The sequence below is a fragment of the Bidens hawaiensis genome, unplaced genomic scaffold (genome assembly GCF_021521415.1).
Source record: "Bidens hawaiensis isolate Kalapana, Puna unplaced genomic scaffold, B.hawaiensis_p1.1 tig00039445_1, whole genome shotgun sequence".
Taxonomy (NCBI): Eukaryota; Viridiplantae; Streptophyta; class Magnoliopsida; order Asterales; family Asteraceae; genus Bidens; species Bidens hawaiensis.
The window spans coordinates 124,441-138,686 of record NW_027496926.1 but is presented as its reverse complement, the minus strand read 5'-3'; the positions used below and the strand labels follow the sequence as shown (position 1 = coordinate 138,686).

At 33.4% G+C, this 14,246-nt stretch overlaps 1 protein-coding gene and 1 pseudogene across 2 annotated transcripts; both read left to right on the top strand.

Annotated features, from left to right (window-relative positions):
- Positions 1-5,722: 5,722 nt before the first annotated feature.
- Positions 5,723-6,268, top strand: LOC143591184 (uncharacterized). The gene has a single exon (XM_077071473.1). The coding sequence runs from the start codon at positions 5,723-5,725 to the stop codon at positions 6,266-6,268; it is 546 nt and encodes a 181-aa protein (XP_076927588.1).
- Positions 6,269-8,397: 2,129 nt separating this feature from the next.
- LOC143591185 (putative protein phosphatase 2C 5) lies at positions 8,398-13,873 on the top strand (annotated as a pseudogene). Its single transcript, XR_013145612.1, has 7 exons — positions 8,398-8,615; positions 9,123-9,295; positions 9,385-9,602; positions 9,701-9,808; positions 12,685-12,810; positions 12,905-13,140; positions 13,555-13,873. The product of XR_013145612.1 is annotated as a putative protein phosphatase 2C 5 (transcript).
- The last annotated feature ends 373 nt before the right edge of the window (positions 13,874-14,246 follow it).

Genomic DNA, 14,246 nt, shown 5'->3' with positions numbered 1-14,246 from the left:
TAATCCTTAGTTTTTTCCTACTTTTCTTTTCCCCTAGTCAAAGTTACTTTTGCATTTTTATCTGCAAGTATTATAGTGTTCTACATATTTTTAGAAGTTGACGTCTTGTAATATGTTTCTCATATTTTTTTTTCATAATTTACATTAAACAGGATTGATTAGAATAATACCAAAAAAAAAAGGTTCCAAGATATAGGGAGTCTCAATTGGGAGCGATCTCTATATTACCTATATTACATGAGATCGGGTAAGGTTATTCAGGCGTACAACTGAATGCTATATGCAGGATTTTAGAACATGTTTGGGATTGAGTTTAAAAACTGCTTATTGAATTTTTCAAAAAGTCATTTTCAAAAGTCAGAATTTGAGGCATCTGAAAACCTGTTTTTTAACCCTTTCAAAAGAAAGCTAAACTGAAAATGGTTTTTGTGATTGCCAATAAGTTGTTTTCAAACTCAATCCAAAAAATGCTCAAAGTATGCTTCAAGAATGATATTCATAAACAAATACAACATCAATATATATCCATAGCACCGGTGTAAACCATTATTATATGTAAACTAAAGAATATAACATTATCCTATTAACCTTTTATACAACTCAACAAACTTCAAACTTAAAAAAAAAAATCTCAGATCCACATAACAAAACTAATGCTACTACTATCTACATGAACAACATTTCATATATTCTAGATCCATGGAACTGATGGATAAGACGAGACAGTTAACCCTTATAGCAAATGAATCCTGTGTTGATCTGCAAACCTTTGTAGTACTGAATAAAGCCAGAATAACAACAGTTTCATATTAAATCATACACAAACTTTAGAAATGAGAAAACTGCCCTTTCTTTCACACAAAATCTATTTTTCTCTCGCCTGGATATCTCTGTGGTTTTATTTTCTTTTCATTTTAGTCCAACTCACTAACACCGTAAGTACTTTTTTTTATGAAAATGGTGAAAATGGCTGAACCACAAGGACAACAAATGACAGTTTACTCTTTAAAAATATTAATAGAAAGTCCTAACTGAACAACACAAGATTGTTATTTTCCACCTAATGATGTGCCTAAACATTTCAAAATCCAATAAATTTAGATCAATGACATAACTATCTGATCTGATGGTTAACAAAAGCAATCAAATGGATAGAAACTTAAAGATTAACCAAACGCTTCAAGAAACCTCTAAGGTTTTGTGTTGACGAAACTTTAAAAAGTTCATGTTTAATCATAATCAGACTAAAAAATAAACAAACGTTCACCAAGGGAAAACGATGCTATCGAATGGCAAGAGATTGTTTTTCTAAAATCCAGCTATTGGCCTGAAGCTACGACATATTGGTAAAAGGGAAAACGATGCAAGGACTTATAACTTACCAACTGCTTAAGAAGTTGCTGCTTTGATTGTTGGAGACATTGGTGATTGTATAGATAATTGTGACTCAAGAAGGTGATCTACAAACAATACGCGAACTTCATCCTTTGTACCTTAGCCTTCAATATCCATTGATATTTATATATATATATATAAACAAAACACCTAAAATCCTATGTGTCGCGATATGATTGCTCCCCCCTTTTATGGAAGCCCTAGATTGCTTGATTTTTAAATGGAGGCCTCCCATTGATTTAACCCAAATTCATGGGTATGGGTCTTACCAAAATCAGATAGCCGTTAAACGGGTCATAACATCTCATTAAATTAAAAATTAATCTTACCAATTATTTGATATGAAAATCCTATAAAATAAGGATATGCTAAAATTTAATATCTAATTTAAAAAGAAAAAGAAATTATGTATAATTAATAAACAATTTTATAGTAAAAAAACAAAAGCGGGTCCTGGGTCACCAAATCTAGATAGCTTTCAAACGGGTTATAACATATTATTTATTTATAAAACCCTTTCATCATCAAACTCTAAGTATATTATTAACTTTCTTATAATAAAGAAAATTAAAATCCAAAAAATAAATATTAAAAAACAAAAAATGTAAAATAATCGTTCTCTCAAGCCATCAGATTGCTTTATTTGTAAATGAAGGCTTCTCAAGCATTTGACCCGAATTCACGGGTAAAGGTCTCACCGAACCCAGAGAGCTCTTAAACGAGTTATAACATCTCATTATATTAAAAATTAATATCATCAAATATTTGACATGAAAATCCTATAAAATAGGGATATACTAAAAATTAATGTCCAATTTTATTTAAAAAAAAGATATTATTTATAATTAAGAAAAAAATTTATAATAAAGAAAATAAACGGGTAATGGGTATCACCAAATCCAGATAGCTTTTAAACCGGATTATAACATATCATTTATTTGTGAAACCATTTTATCATCAAACCTCAAGTATATTAATTATCAACTTTCTTACAATAAATAAAATTAAAATCCAAATATACATATATAAATATTAAAAATGAATAATGTAAAACAACCCCCGTAATACGGGGGATAAAATCTAGTGTGTGTGTGTGTGTGTGGAGAAGATAATTATACAGTCAACATTCTTCACTGGGGGGTTGATGAAGATTCTGATGCCAAACGAAAAAAAAGTAACGTTGAGACAATATTTTGCCTACCAAATTCAAGACAGGGATAATGAATTTTCTACTACTCTATATGGAAGGTGGTTGTTCCAACAATAGTTAGTTGATGATTGTACGATGATCGAAAGTGAGCGGCTCTATTTCATTTGAAGAGAGCAGAAGGTTCTAAGATGTGAGACATTTAAGAAACTAAGAAATATTAAAAACAAAGCAAATAAAGATGTTTCAAATGTTTGAAAAACGTGTTATACACCGTCATCTTTTACCGGTGGTATTCGATACATGATGTAGAACTATTTAGATGTGATGTCTCTCTATAAGTGGTTTGGATACCGTGATTTTTTCATAACTTTTACATGTAATCTAAATTGGGCAGAAGTGAAAAGGTTTCTTAAAGACATGACGTTTAAGTCCGAAGACAGGCCTGATATATTATGTAGATTGTTTAAAATCAAGTTATATGCACTGATTAAAAACTTGAAAGAAAAAGAATTGCTCGGAAAGTTCATGCAGGTATGTTACATTTTTTTTATTAAAATATTTTCATTGTAATATATATATATATATATGTACACACACATATATATGTGTATGTATGTATGTTAATGTCATATTATGTTTATTTAACAATAAGCATACTTATTTTCTCCTAATTATATGTAGTTGTTTATACGGTGGAGTTTCAAAAAAGAGGGTTGCCTCATGCGCATATATGCTTATTTATGCATCCAGAAAATAAGTTTCTAACAGTTGAACATATTGACTCGCTTATTTGCACTAAGATTCCGGACAAGAATGAAGACCCTGAATTATACACACTTGTAAGCGATTTTATGATCCATGGTCCATGTGGTGCTGATAATATGAAATGTTCATGTATGGTCAATAAAAAGGTGCTCAACAAAATTTCCAAAGAAGTTTCGTGATGAAACTTGTGTTGACCAAAGGGTTTTCCACAATACAGAAGAAGAGATTTCGGAAATTTTATTGTCAAGTCTGATGTAAAGTTGGATTACCGAAGTGTTGTTCCGTATAACCAAAAGCTTTTAAGAAAACATCAGGGACATATTAATGTGGAATGGTGCAATCAGAGTGGATTAATTAAATGTTTGTTTAAATATATTAACAAAGGTCCGGACATAACAACAGTTACCATTGTAAAAAAATAGTAACGAAGATGATCAAGATGAAGGAGTGGATGAAATAAAAGAGTACTATGATTTTATATATCTTTCAGCATGTGAGGCAGTAGGGAGGATTTTTTTCATATGATATTCATTACAGATACCCTTCCGTTATGAGACTTCCTTTCCATCTTCCTGATAAGCAACAAGTTTTTTATGGTCTGGGTGATGTTGAAGATATCCTTGAAAAAGATACGGTGGCTTCCACAATGTTTACGTCTTGGATGGAGTGTAATCAAAATTATGATGAGGTAAAAGAACTTAATTCTATTGAATTTCCCTCTTAGTTTGTATGGAAGAAAGGGCAAATGCTGGAACAAAGAAAAGTTGGGTTCTCCATTGGTAGAATTCACTCAGTGTCTTTGGCACTTGGTGAAGCGTATTTTCTAAGAATTCTACTAAACAAAATCAAAGGTCCAACGTCATTTGAGGACATTCGCATGGTAAATGACGTGGTATTACCTACAATTAGAGATGCTTGCTATGAGCATGGCCTTTTAGATGATGACATGGAGTATATTAAGCAATTAAAGAAGCAAGTAATTCCGATTCAGGCGATTATCTAAGAAATTTATTTGCCATGATGTTAGCGTCTCACTGTCTATCCAGACCCGATTTTGTTTGGGAAAAAAGTTTGGAAATTTTGTCTGATGGTATTCTTTACAGTCAACAACATGCTTTAAAGTCTACAGGTTAGTTAAGTTGGTTAAACAATTTAATTTCTTTGCATTTTTGTATAATATAATTTATAGATACATGTTTTGGGTTAAAGGGTGGCGTGATGGTAATTCCGGGTTCCTTGTCGATCACTTCGAGCATGGCTACAAAAGAAATTGTAAGGGTGATTATTTATGTTGCAGAGTAAAGATACATGTTGCTCGGTAAGAATGATTATTAATGTTCCTTATATATATGTATGGATATGGATATCAACTAGATTGAAAACGGAAGTTCGTTTATACTTACATATATGGATATGGATAGCAGGAATGATTATTTATGTTACTTAAATAGATTGAACACGGGGAAGTTCATTGATATACATAACAAAAATTTTATTGATTAACATAATGGAAATTTTAATAATAAGTTTTTATAAAGTTTTTGTTGATTTTCATTAAATGATTGATAAAGGTGCACTTACATATTTATATACAAATTTCAACAAATCAAATTAGCTTCTAAAGAAGCTTCACATCAAAAGACTCGCCACCTTTTTTTTTGGCGTGTATGTAATAATGGATCGGAATTAGTCCTCCATGGATTTGGTAAGCAAGGTTTATTTAAAAAAGATTTGAGATTTGGTTAAAGGCTGGCTTGATGTGAGGTTTCAGGTTCCATGTTGATCACTTCCAGCGTGGCTAAGAAAGAAATTTTTGTATAATAGAATTTATATATAGATTTAACACTTAAGTAATAATTTTTTGTTTTTCTTCTAAAGATTTATCACTTACTGAAGAACAAATAAAAACCTTGACGTTGCATGAGATTGAAAAGCTATAAAAGCTATTACTATTTAACATTTCGAAACTTTGAAACCATTCCTTTCCCTGATGAGCATTCTATATCTACCTCTAACAATCTTTTGATCAATGAGAGCTTAATTATGAACCACAAGATCTTCAAAACGAGTATGATAATATTTTTGTTTCATTGGCTGAAGAACAAAGATGTAATAACGAAAGAAGTTGAAATAAATAAAGGAGGTGTTTTTTTTTGTTTATGCTTACGGTGGAACTGGAAAAACATTTATATGGAAGAGATTATCCGCAAGCATAAAATTAACAGGTCAGTTTGTGTTATATGTTGCTTCTAGCGGAATTGCATCTTTGTTATTGACAGGAGGTAGGACGGCACACTCTAGATTTCATATCCCGATAAACCTGAATGAAGACTCTCTTGTACTATAAAGCCAGGAACCGATTATGCCCAACTTGTAAGTGAAGCAAGATTAATAATATGGGATGAGACACCAATGATTCATAATCGTGCATTTGAAGCACTAGATAGGACTCTAAAAGACGTACTGAACTGTAATACATTGCCGTTTGATAGTAAAGTAATTGCTTTTGGAGGTGATTTCAGGCAAATTTTACCAGTTGTTCAAAACGGAAGTAAACAAGACATAGTTAATTCTTCCTTAAGTTCGTCCTACACATGGTCAGAATGCAAAGTCTTAAGACTTACTAAAAATATGAGGTTGCAATTAGTCAGTGATTCCTCTTATAATATGGAACAAACCAAGTTGTTTGCTCAATGGTTGCTGGATTTAGGTGAAGGAAAAGTTGGTGGAACCAATGATGGGGAAGCAGTTATTGAAATACCTGATGATCTTCTCATTAAAGATTCGTTGGATCCTGGTTCTGATCTTATTAACTTTGTTTACCCTTCTGTTCTATCAAACTATAGGCAACCAAATTTCTTTGAAAAGAGAGCACTACTTGCACCTACTAATGAAGTTGTTCAAGAGATCAATGATCGGTTGCTATCGATATTTCTAGGTAATGAAAGGAATATTTAAGTTTAGATAGTATATGCCAGGAGGAGTATCTTAATGAAAAATTTTGATGAATCATTGTACTCACCTGATATTCTAAACGGCCTAAAAATATCTGGTTTGCCGATCATAAATTGGTGTTAAAGGTTGGGGTTCCGGTTATGCTTTTAAGAAATCTTGATCAGAAAGGTTGGTTATGCAATGGAAATAGACTTCAAGTAATGTCACTAAGAAATCGTGTTATAAAAGCTCAAATTATATCTGGAACTAACATTGGGGAGCCGGTTTTCATACATAGGACGTCACTCACACCTACTGACAAAAAAATTCCTTTTAAGTTTCAACAAAGGCAATTTCCACTGGTCGTATGCTTTGCAATGACGATAAATAAGAGTCAAGGACATTCACTATCCAGAGTGGGTTTGTTTTTTAAGGAGCCAGTTGTTTCGCATGGTCAAGTATATGTAGCATTATCTCGAGTGAAAAGCAGAGATGAACTTAAACTATTAATCTTTGACAAGGACGGTAATGTTGGCAATACAATTAAAAATGTGGTATACAAGGAGGTATTTAGAAAGTTGTGAAATAAAGTTATAATTACCTTTATTTAATGTAATTTGATTCATGTATTACCTCTGGTTTGCAATTTATTTTATGGAACACTTTAGTTGTTATGATGGTGTCATATTTAAGCTTATGCATTTAAATTTTGTGTTCATAGTTTATTCATTATATATAGGACGCTTAGGTGGTTCGTTGGCTAATATTATTTTGTTTGTTCTAATTACTAATACATATAAATGAAAACTTTGGTGACGATGAACCGTGATTGGTCCACTTGGCAAGATGCCATTGGGGTAAGTGCTTTATAACTTTTTTTTGTTTTTTTTTTTTTTTGGTTTTGCCTTTAATTTTAAAGTTTAATAACTATATTTCTAATTATTTTGTTATGTTTTTTTTACTTGTTATATTACAAGTTCATTATATCAGTTTGTTATATTCTCCATCCTGTTAACACCACTAATAAATTTTTATATCATTAGTTCTTTGTAGTCTCATCACAGTAACCTTTTCAAAATATGTCTACAACCAATCATTATAAGCAACTTTTCTTAATATATATTCAGTTTTAATTAATCAAATGTTCAGTAATGTGCAATTCTTGATTCGTATATTTTACTAACCTAATATAAGGTCACTCTAACTTCTCCAAAGTCCATCTATCATATAACAAACACTATAAGTTCCTATCTCTAATATAGTCTTACGTTAAATACATTTTCTATCCGTTAACTTTTATTTCGTATTCAGATATGACGTGTCACAAAAAGTGGTTAACAAGAAGGTTCGTGTTACTCCAACCAATATCTAATTTGTTTTTTACTATTATTTAAATTTATTTTTTTCGACCTGTGCATTACACAGGTCACTAACCTAGTGTATTTAATATGAGAGAGGGGTGATGACATGTGGTAATTAAATTTTTTTATTTATTATACATTATAGATATTGATTATATAAAGATATAATAATAGGAATTTTATAAAGACAAAAAAGTAAAATGCATACGTTAATAGTTTGATCACAAGTTTAATACAGTAAATGAATAAAAATGACAGGCTGGATTATTATTTATAAAATGAGGTATAATTAATAACAATAATAATAGAAAGAGTTTGAGTTGAGTTGAGTTGAGTTGAGTTGAGTTGAGTTGAGTTGGGTTTGGTTTGGTGGAACACATTTGCGTTGTTTCTGTGTGTGTCTACTCTAGGGTTTGTTTCAATCGATCAAATTGGCAGCAGTCATCCAATCCAATGCTGCTTTAGATCTAATTGTTTGTTTGTAAGTTTTCTGTTCACCTGTTAATTGTTTGTTTGTAATTTCGCATGTATCGTATGCTTGTTTGTTTGTTTGTATGCATGATGACTCTTGTTATTGTTGCTGGATATGTAATTTTGAAAATGATTTAGGGCTATCAGACTGAGAATCATTATGAAAATCAATAGCTTAACTTGCATTCGGCAGTTCAAATTTGCAAGCCGTTTCTATGAATACTTATATATGCATGCTATTGCTATTGCTATTGCTATTGCTGCTGGATTTTGATAATCTGATCCGTGATATTTTGAAGATAAGGAGTCGTTATGAGTTTCAAATGACTGAAAACCAAACTTTGAAGATGAAAACAATGCCTCCTCTTGTACCTCTCGGGACGCTCATCGGCCAGGAGCTTAGGCATGGAAATGTCCAAAAACCGACCGTTAATTATGGACAGTCGGGCCTTGCAAAGAAAGGGGAGGATTATTTCTTAATTAAGCCTGATTGCCACAGAGTTTCAGGGGATCCATCAACGTCCTTCTCGGTTTTCGCGGTATATATAGAACGTTCTAGATCTTTCGTTTTATTTGTTTATAATAGCTGATCTATCATATGTATCGAATACATAATGCTCGATGATTTTGTTGAAGTCATCTCCAAATTTATATACATGGATCCTCTTCTATTATAGGGAATGAATCATATTCTAATACAAACACAATCTATTCTATACATAAGATATATCAGCTATTAGTTTATAAGCCGTTGTGGTTCAATTAGTTAGTAGCCAAGTTTCTTAAATGTTCTGTTAAGTTTCTTCCTTTAAGGTTACTTAACATTCGTTAGGTGTTCCAATTTCAAGACAAATTAAACATATATGTATCTTGATTACTAATAAGTGTCATTTTTTTTTTCAATTAACTTGAAGTAGGAGGCTAGTGAGCAAACAAAATTCACTAAATAATAACCAAGTGTCATAATTGTTAAACTCAGGGCAAATCGGAACAAATACACTAAATAGTAACCGAGTTTCATATATGTGTCTCACTTGTTTTGGTAGATATTTGATGGGCATAATGGTATATCAGCTGCCATATTTTGCGAAGGAAAATTTATTAAACAACATTTTAAGTGCAATACCTCAAGGATGTGACCGTGAAGAATGGCTTCATACGCTTCCTCGTGCATTGGTTGCAGGGTTTGTAAAAACTGACATTGAATTTCAACAGAAAGGTAACTGATTATACCCTTTTATTGCTCATATCTTGGTTTTGAAAATTAACCATCAGTTCTAGGATTTATTTACTTCTCAAGAATTTTAGGTGAAACATCTGGTACAACCGTTACGTTTGTTGTGATTGACGAATGGACTATAACCGTTGCATCTGTTGGAGATTCACGGTGCATATTAGACACACAAACGGGTGTGGTATCATTACTCACAGTTGACCATCGGCTTGAAGAGAATGTTGAAGAACGGGAACGTGTAACCGCAAGTGGCGGTGAAGTAGGACGTCTTAATATCTTTGGAGGGAATGCGGTAAAATAATTAAAAACCCAATTTCAAATTTAAACTTTTTGCAAAAAAAAAAATAATAAATAAATAAATATTGTAACTTTGTGAATGTAATATTATAGGTTGGTCCACTTCGTTGTTGGCCTGGCGGGCTGTGCCTCTCGAGATCCATTGGTGATACAGATGTTGGCGAGTTTATTGTTCCGATACCACACGTTAAGCAAGTGAAGGTTGGAAATAGTGCATGATATTGTTTTTTATATGTTTTGATGATATTAAATAGGTGTGTTAACAATTTTGAGACATGCTGGAGCTGAGCCCGAGCTCAATAGGCTTGATGATGGATATCCAATTCTGATTAACGGGAATGGAAGTTAAATTGAATGAAGTATCATAAACTGAAACTAGGATTGATATAAAGAAGATGATCCTGTCGGATCTTACAGACTCGATAGACTAGCACCGAAGTGTTCCCGGGGCTATGCCCTCTCTCAATGCCAAGCAAAGAGCCTAACAACTGAATAATATTCTCCCTGTCTCCTAAGGAGTTTTTGATATCTATTTATTGTACATAAGTTGCACTTCACTCCCCTCCCAAAGTAGACAAATGTCATTTAGACTAGCAACTAGAACATGATTCCTATCATTACTCCCCCCATCAAAACAGTCTTGCCCTCAAGACTAGGAACGAACAACTGACTCGGTAACCAAGCGGAGGATTCCCATAAAGCGTTTTTCAGGTGTGCGACCCTGCCCATGCACCACCCAGGAATGACTCGGATCGATCAAAAGCTGAAAAATCCACCTGAAGACACCAACAATCATGACTGTATGCAGTTTGGAAAGTGAGACGATTGAACAAAAGATCAAGGGTACTGTTCCTCCTTTCCAACCAAGGCGTTGATCTCCAAGTTTGAACCATCACGCCTTTGTCATAGCAGTGGTGTTCCCAGCTGTCCGCACTATTGCAACGAAGTGCAATCGCGCAACATCCATATAGCCAACCAACAAATGTTTTGCAAGGTATGCAGAAGTAGGACGCTGTTGTCATGCTATGACATGGGCTAAAAAAGTTGAGTAATCCCAATCCTCAGTTGTGAGTACATCTTCTTCTGCAATATACCCCGAATTACCGTCTTGGACCAACGCAATTGGGGCCGAAAAATGACTCGCTTGAGCAGTAACAACATGCGACACTCCTTCAACAATTTTGACCGAAACACCAGGAAAGATTTCCAGATCTGATAGTTACTCCATGTTTTTGGAAGGAACGTGCGCAGAAGATAAGGAGGAAGATAGAAACGGAGCGCTTGAAGGAAGTCTTCCACCTAATGAGCCTAGATCTGGAGAATTCAGGTCCACTGTCGGTTTCTGCTCTATACCTTGGCCCACCACAGTCCCGAAGCTCAATTTTCTCTGGAAACCACCCGATATCACTCCAATTTCATGAGATTTTGATTGGAGGTCAACAATTTGTGCACCTGGAGACTGAAATTGCACAATTGAAGCCGCCAATGTATAATTAGAGCCTGCAAAGCTTGAATCTGAATGACTTTTCATCATCAAATGGCCTTTGTCGGCTGAAATTTCTTCAAATCGGTATATGAGTGCCTTCAATTGATCTGTATCTGACATCAATTTGGTTGTTGAGTGGCCATGGACAAGTGCGTTTTCAGTAGTTGATCAGGCCCAATTAGCATTATCCGACCTAGATTTGGAGCCACCATTGTGCAGCAGCGATTTCTCATAGCGTTCGTCAGATCTGTTCGTCGTCGCCATCGCCTCCAATTGTGTTAATAGAGATGGAGGTGGAGAAATAGAACCTGATGACGAAGTTGGAAAATGAGAAATGGATCTGGAATTAGACCTCGAATCCTGATGGAGCATCCAATTGAGAACAGACTTCTGGAATTCTTGTTGTTCCGCACAAGCCTCGTTCACAACCTTTAGACATGCTTTGAAATCAACGAGTGTAACCTGAAGCGTATGCATCCTGATTTTGTGAACATCCAATTTTGAATCCAGAGCAGTGGCCATTGAGTGACATAAACTGAAATCGAACTGAAAAGAACAGAGGTAGGGCAGGTCGGACCAATGATGGATATCCGATTCTGATTAATGGCAATGGAAGGTGAAATTGAATGAAGTATCATAAACTGAAACTAGAATTGATATTAAGAAGATGATCCTATCGGATCTTACAAACTCGATAGACTAACACCGAAGTGTTCCCCGGGCTATGTCCTCTCAAAGAGCCTAACAACTGAATAATACTCTCCCTGTCTCCTAAGGAGTTATTGATATCTATTTATAGTACATAAGCTGCACTTGACTCCCTCCCAAAGTAGACAAATGTCATTTAGACTAGAAACTAGAACATGATTCTTATCACTTGACCTCCTTTCGTTTAAATTATACACGCTTGACATGAACTTGCCTTGTTTTGAGCTCTATTTATAGAGCTCAAGCTTGGCTTATGAGCAATTATTAAAGGTTGAGCACGGCTCATTTAACTTACACAAGCTTTACATGGAATCGGCTCGTTTTGAGAGCTCGAGCTCGGCTCATGAACAATCATTAAAGCTTGAGCATGTTTCATTTATTATTTATTAATTAAATTTTTATATATTTATGATTGTTTTTATATAAATTGATAGTTATAGTTTTAAACTTATTTTTTATATATAATAATTAGTATTTAAATATATGTGAAGTTCAAACTCGGCTCATGAGCTGCTACCAAAGCTTGAGCTTGGCACGTGTATTATTTGTTATTCTACTTATATAGTTATAATTATTTTCATACAAATTTGTAGTTATACCTTTTAAATAAAACATACTATTTTAAATTTAGTTATCACTATCATGTTTATATTAGTAATAATTATTTTATAAATATCATTTAATGAATTATATAAAATCTGTACAGATAATAGGCTCCTTTAGGCTCACGAGCCAGCTCTGCAGGCTTAGGCTCTAGCTTGTTTAAGCTTGGCTCAATACGAGCTTTTCATGAGTTGATCTCGAGTAGCTCGCGAGCAGCTTGGCTTGTTTACACCCGTATAGTTAATGTATTTTAATCGTTGCGTTTTACTTGTTCATGTAGCTTCCAAATTCCGGTGGGAGACTAATTATTGCTTCGGATGGTATTTGGGATGCGTTATCATCTGACATGGCGGCTCAGTGTTGTCGTGGATTGCCTGCAGATCTTGCTGCAAAGCTTGTTGTCAAGGTGTTAATGTTATTCAACGAATGAAACATAATTATCTTACACTAACTTAATTTTAAGATTTAGGATTTGAATTCGCTGTTTTAATCCTGTTCAGGAGGCTCTTAGGTCACGTGGACTAAAAGACGACACAACGTGTGTGGTGGTTGATATTATTCCGTACGGGTATCCACCCGTAATATCTCAAATACCTAAAAAGAAACAGAATCTGCTGGCGTCACTCATTCCGGGAAAGAGGTTTCATAACTCTTTGAATAAAGAATCAAATACGCTTCCAGTTGTTGGGGCTGTAGAGGAGTTGTTTGAAGAGGGGTCTGCAATGCTTGCTGAAAGGTACATTAGTGGTCAACTTTTATCATGAATTATTAACTATTTGTGTTTAATATTGAAAGCCCGGAACAATGGTATTCAGTCCACATACGAGATTTGTAAGCAATCCTTTTATGACACTTTTCTAATAATCATAAAACTCACTCGCTATAAAAGCTTTAATATTTATACCAAACATAAATCTTAACCTATTTATAACAACTTAATTAAATAAACAAGCCAGATAAACATAACTACTTTAATTTGAAATTCAAACTTTTAAACTAGTCTTTTTGGATTTATCCTAGTCCTTTTCGAACCGACTTCCTCTTTGGATTTGAATCCAAATTAGTCCAGCAAATGTTGCCATTAGTTATTGAGTATACATATATAACAATCGGAAGAAATATGTGTGTACATGTTTTGTATTAATTGCAGGCTGGGAAAAGATTTGGCTTTAAACTCTAGTTCGGGAAACTTTAGATGTGCGGTCTGTCAAGGGAACGAGGCGCCAAATGATGATTTATCTGTGGGGCCCATGTTATGCGCGAAATGTAGGAGAAAGAAAGATGCAATGGAAGGGAAAAGAGCAACGTAGATGATATAGAGTTAGCGGTAAATACTAATACAGTCTTTGATTGGTAGTGAGTATGATGGCAAGATAAATTGTAGGTGTTGTGGTGACTGACTAATTATCAACAAATGCTACATATTTCTATGTAAGAAAATATGAATGATGGGTGTTTGATTGTGGGAAAGTAAGTAAATGCTGATATTTATTGTTTTCTTTGGTTCTTTTTAATGTTTTTTTATATGTAACTAGATTTTATCCCTCGTGTTACGAGGGTTGTTTTACATTATTCGTTTCTAATATATATATATATATATATATATATATATATATTTGGATTTTAATTTTATTTATTGTAAGAAAATTAATAATTAATATACTTGAGGTTTGATGATAAAATAGTTTCATAAATAAATGATATATTATAATCTAGTTTAAAAGCTATCTGGGTTCGGTGATACCTATTACCCGTTTATTTTCTTTATTATAAAATTGTTTCTTAATTATATATAATATCTTTTTTTTAATAAAATAGGATATTAATTTTTAGTATATCCTT

Coding starts and splice junctions, on each gene's coding strand:
- LOC143591184 (XM_077071473.1), top strand. CDS start 5,723: ATGATTCATAATCGTGCATTTGAAGCACTAGATAGGACTCTAAAAGAC.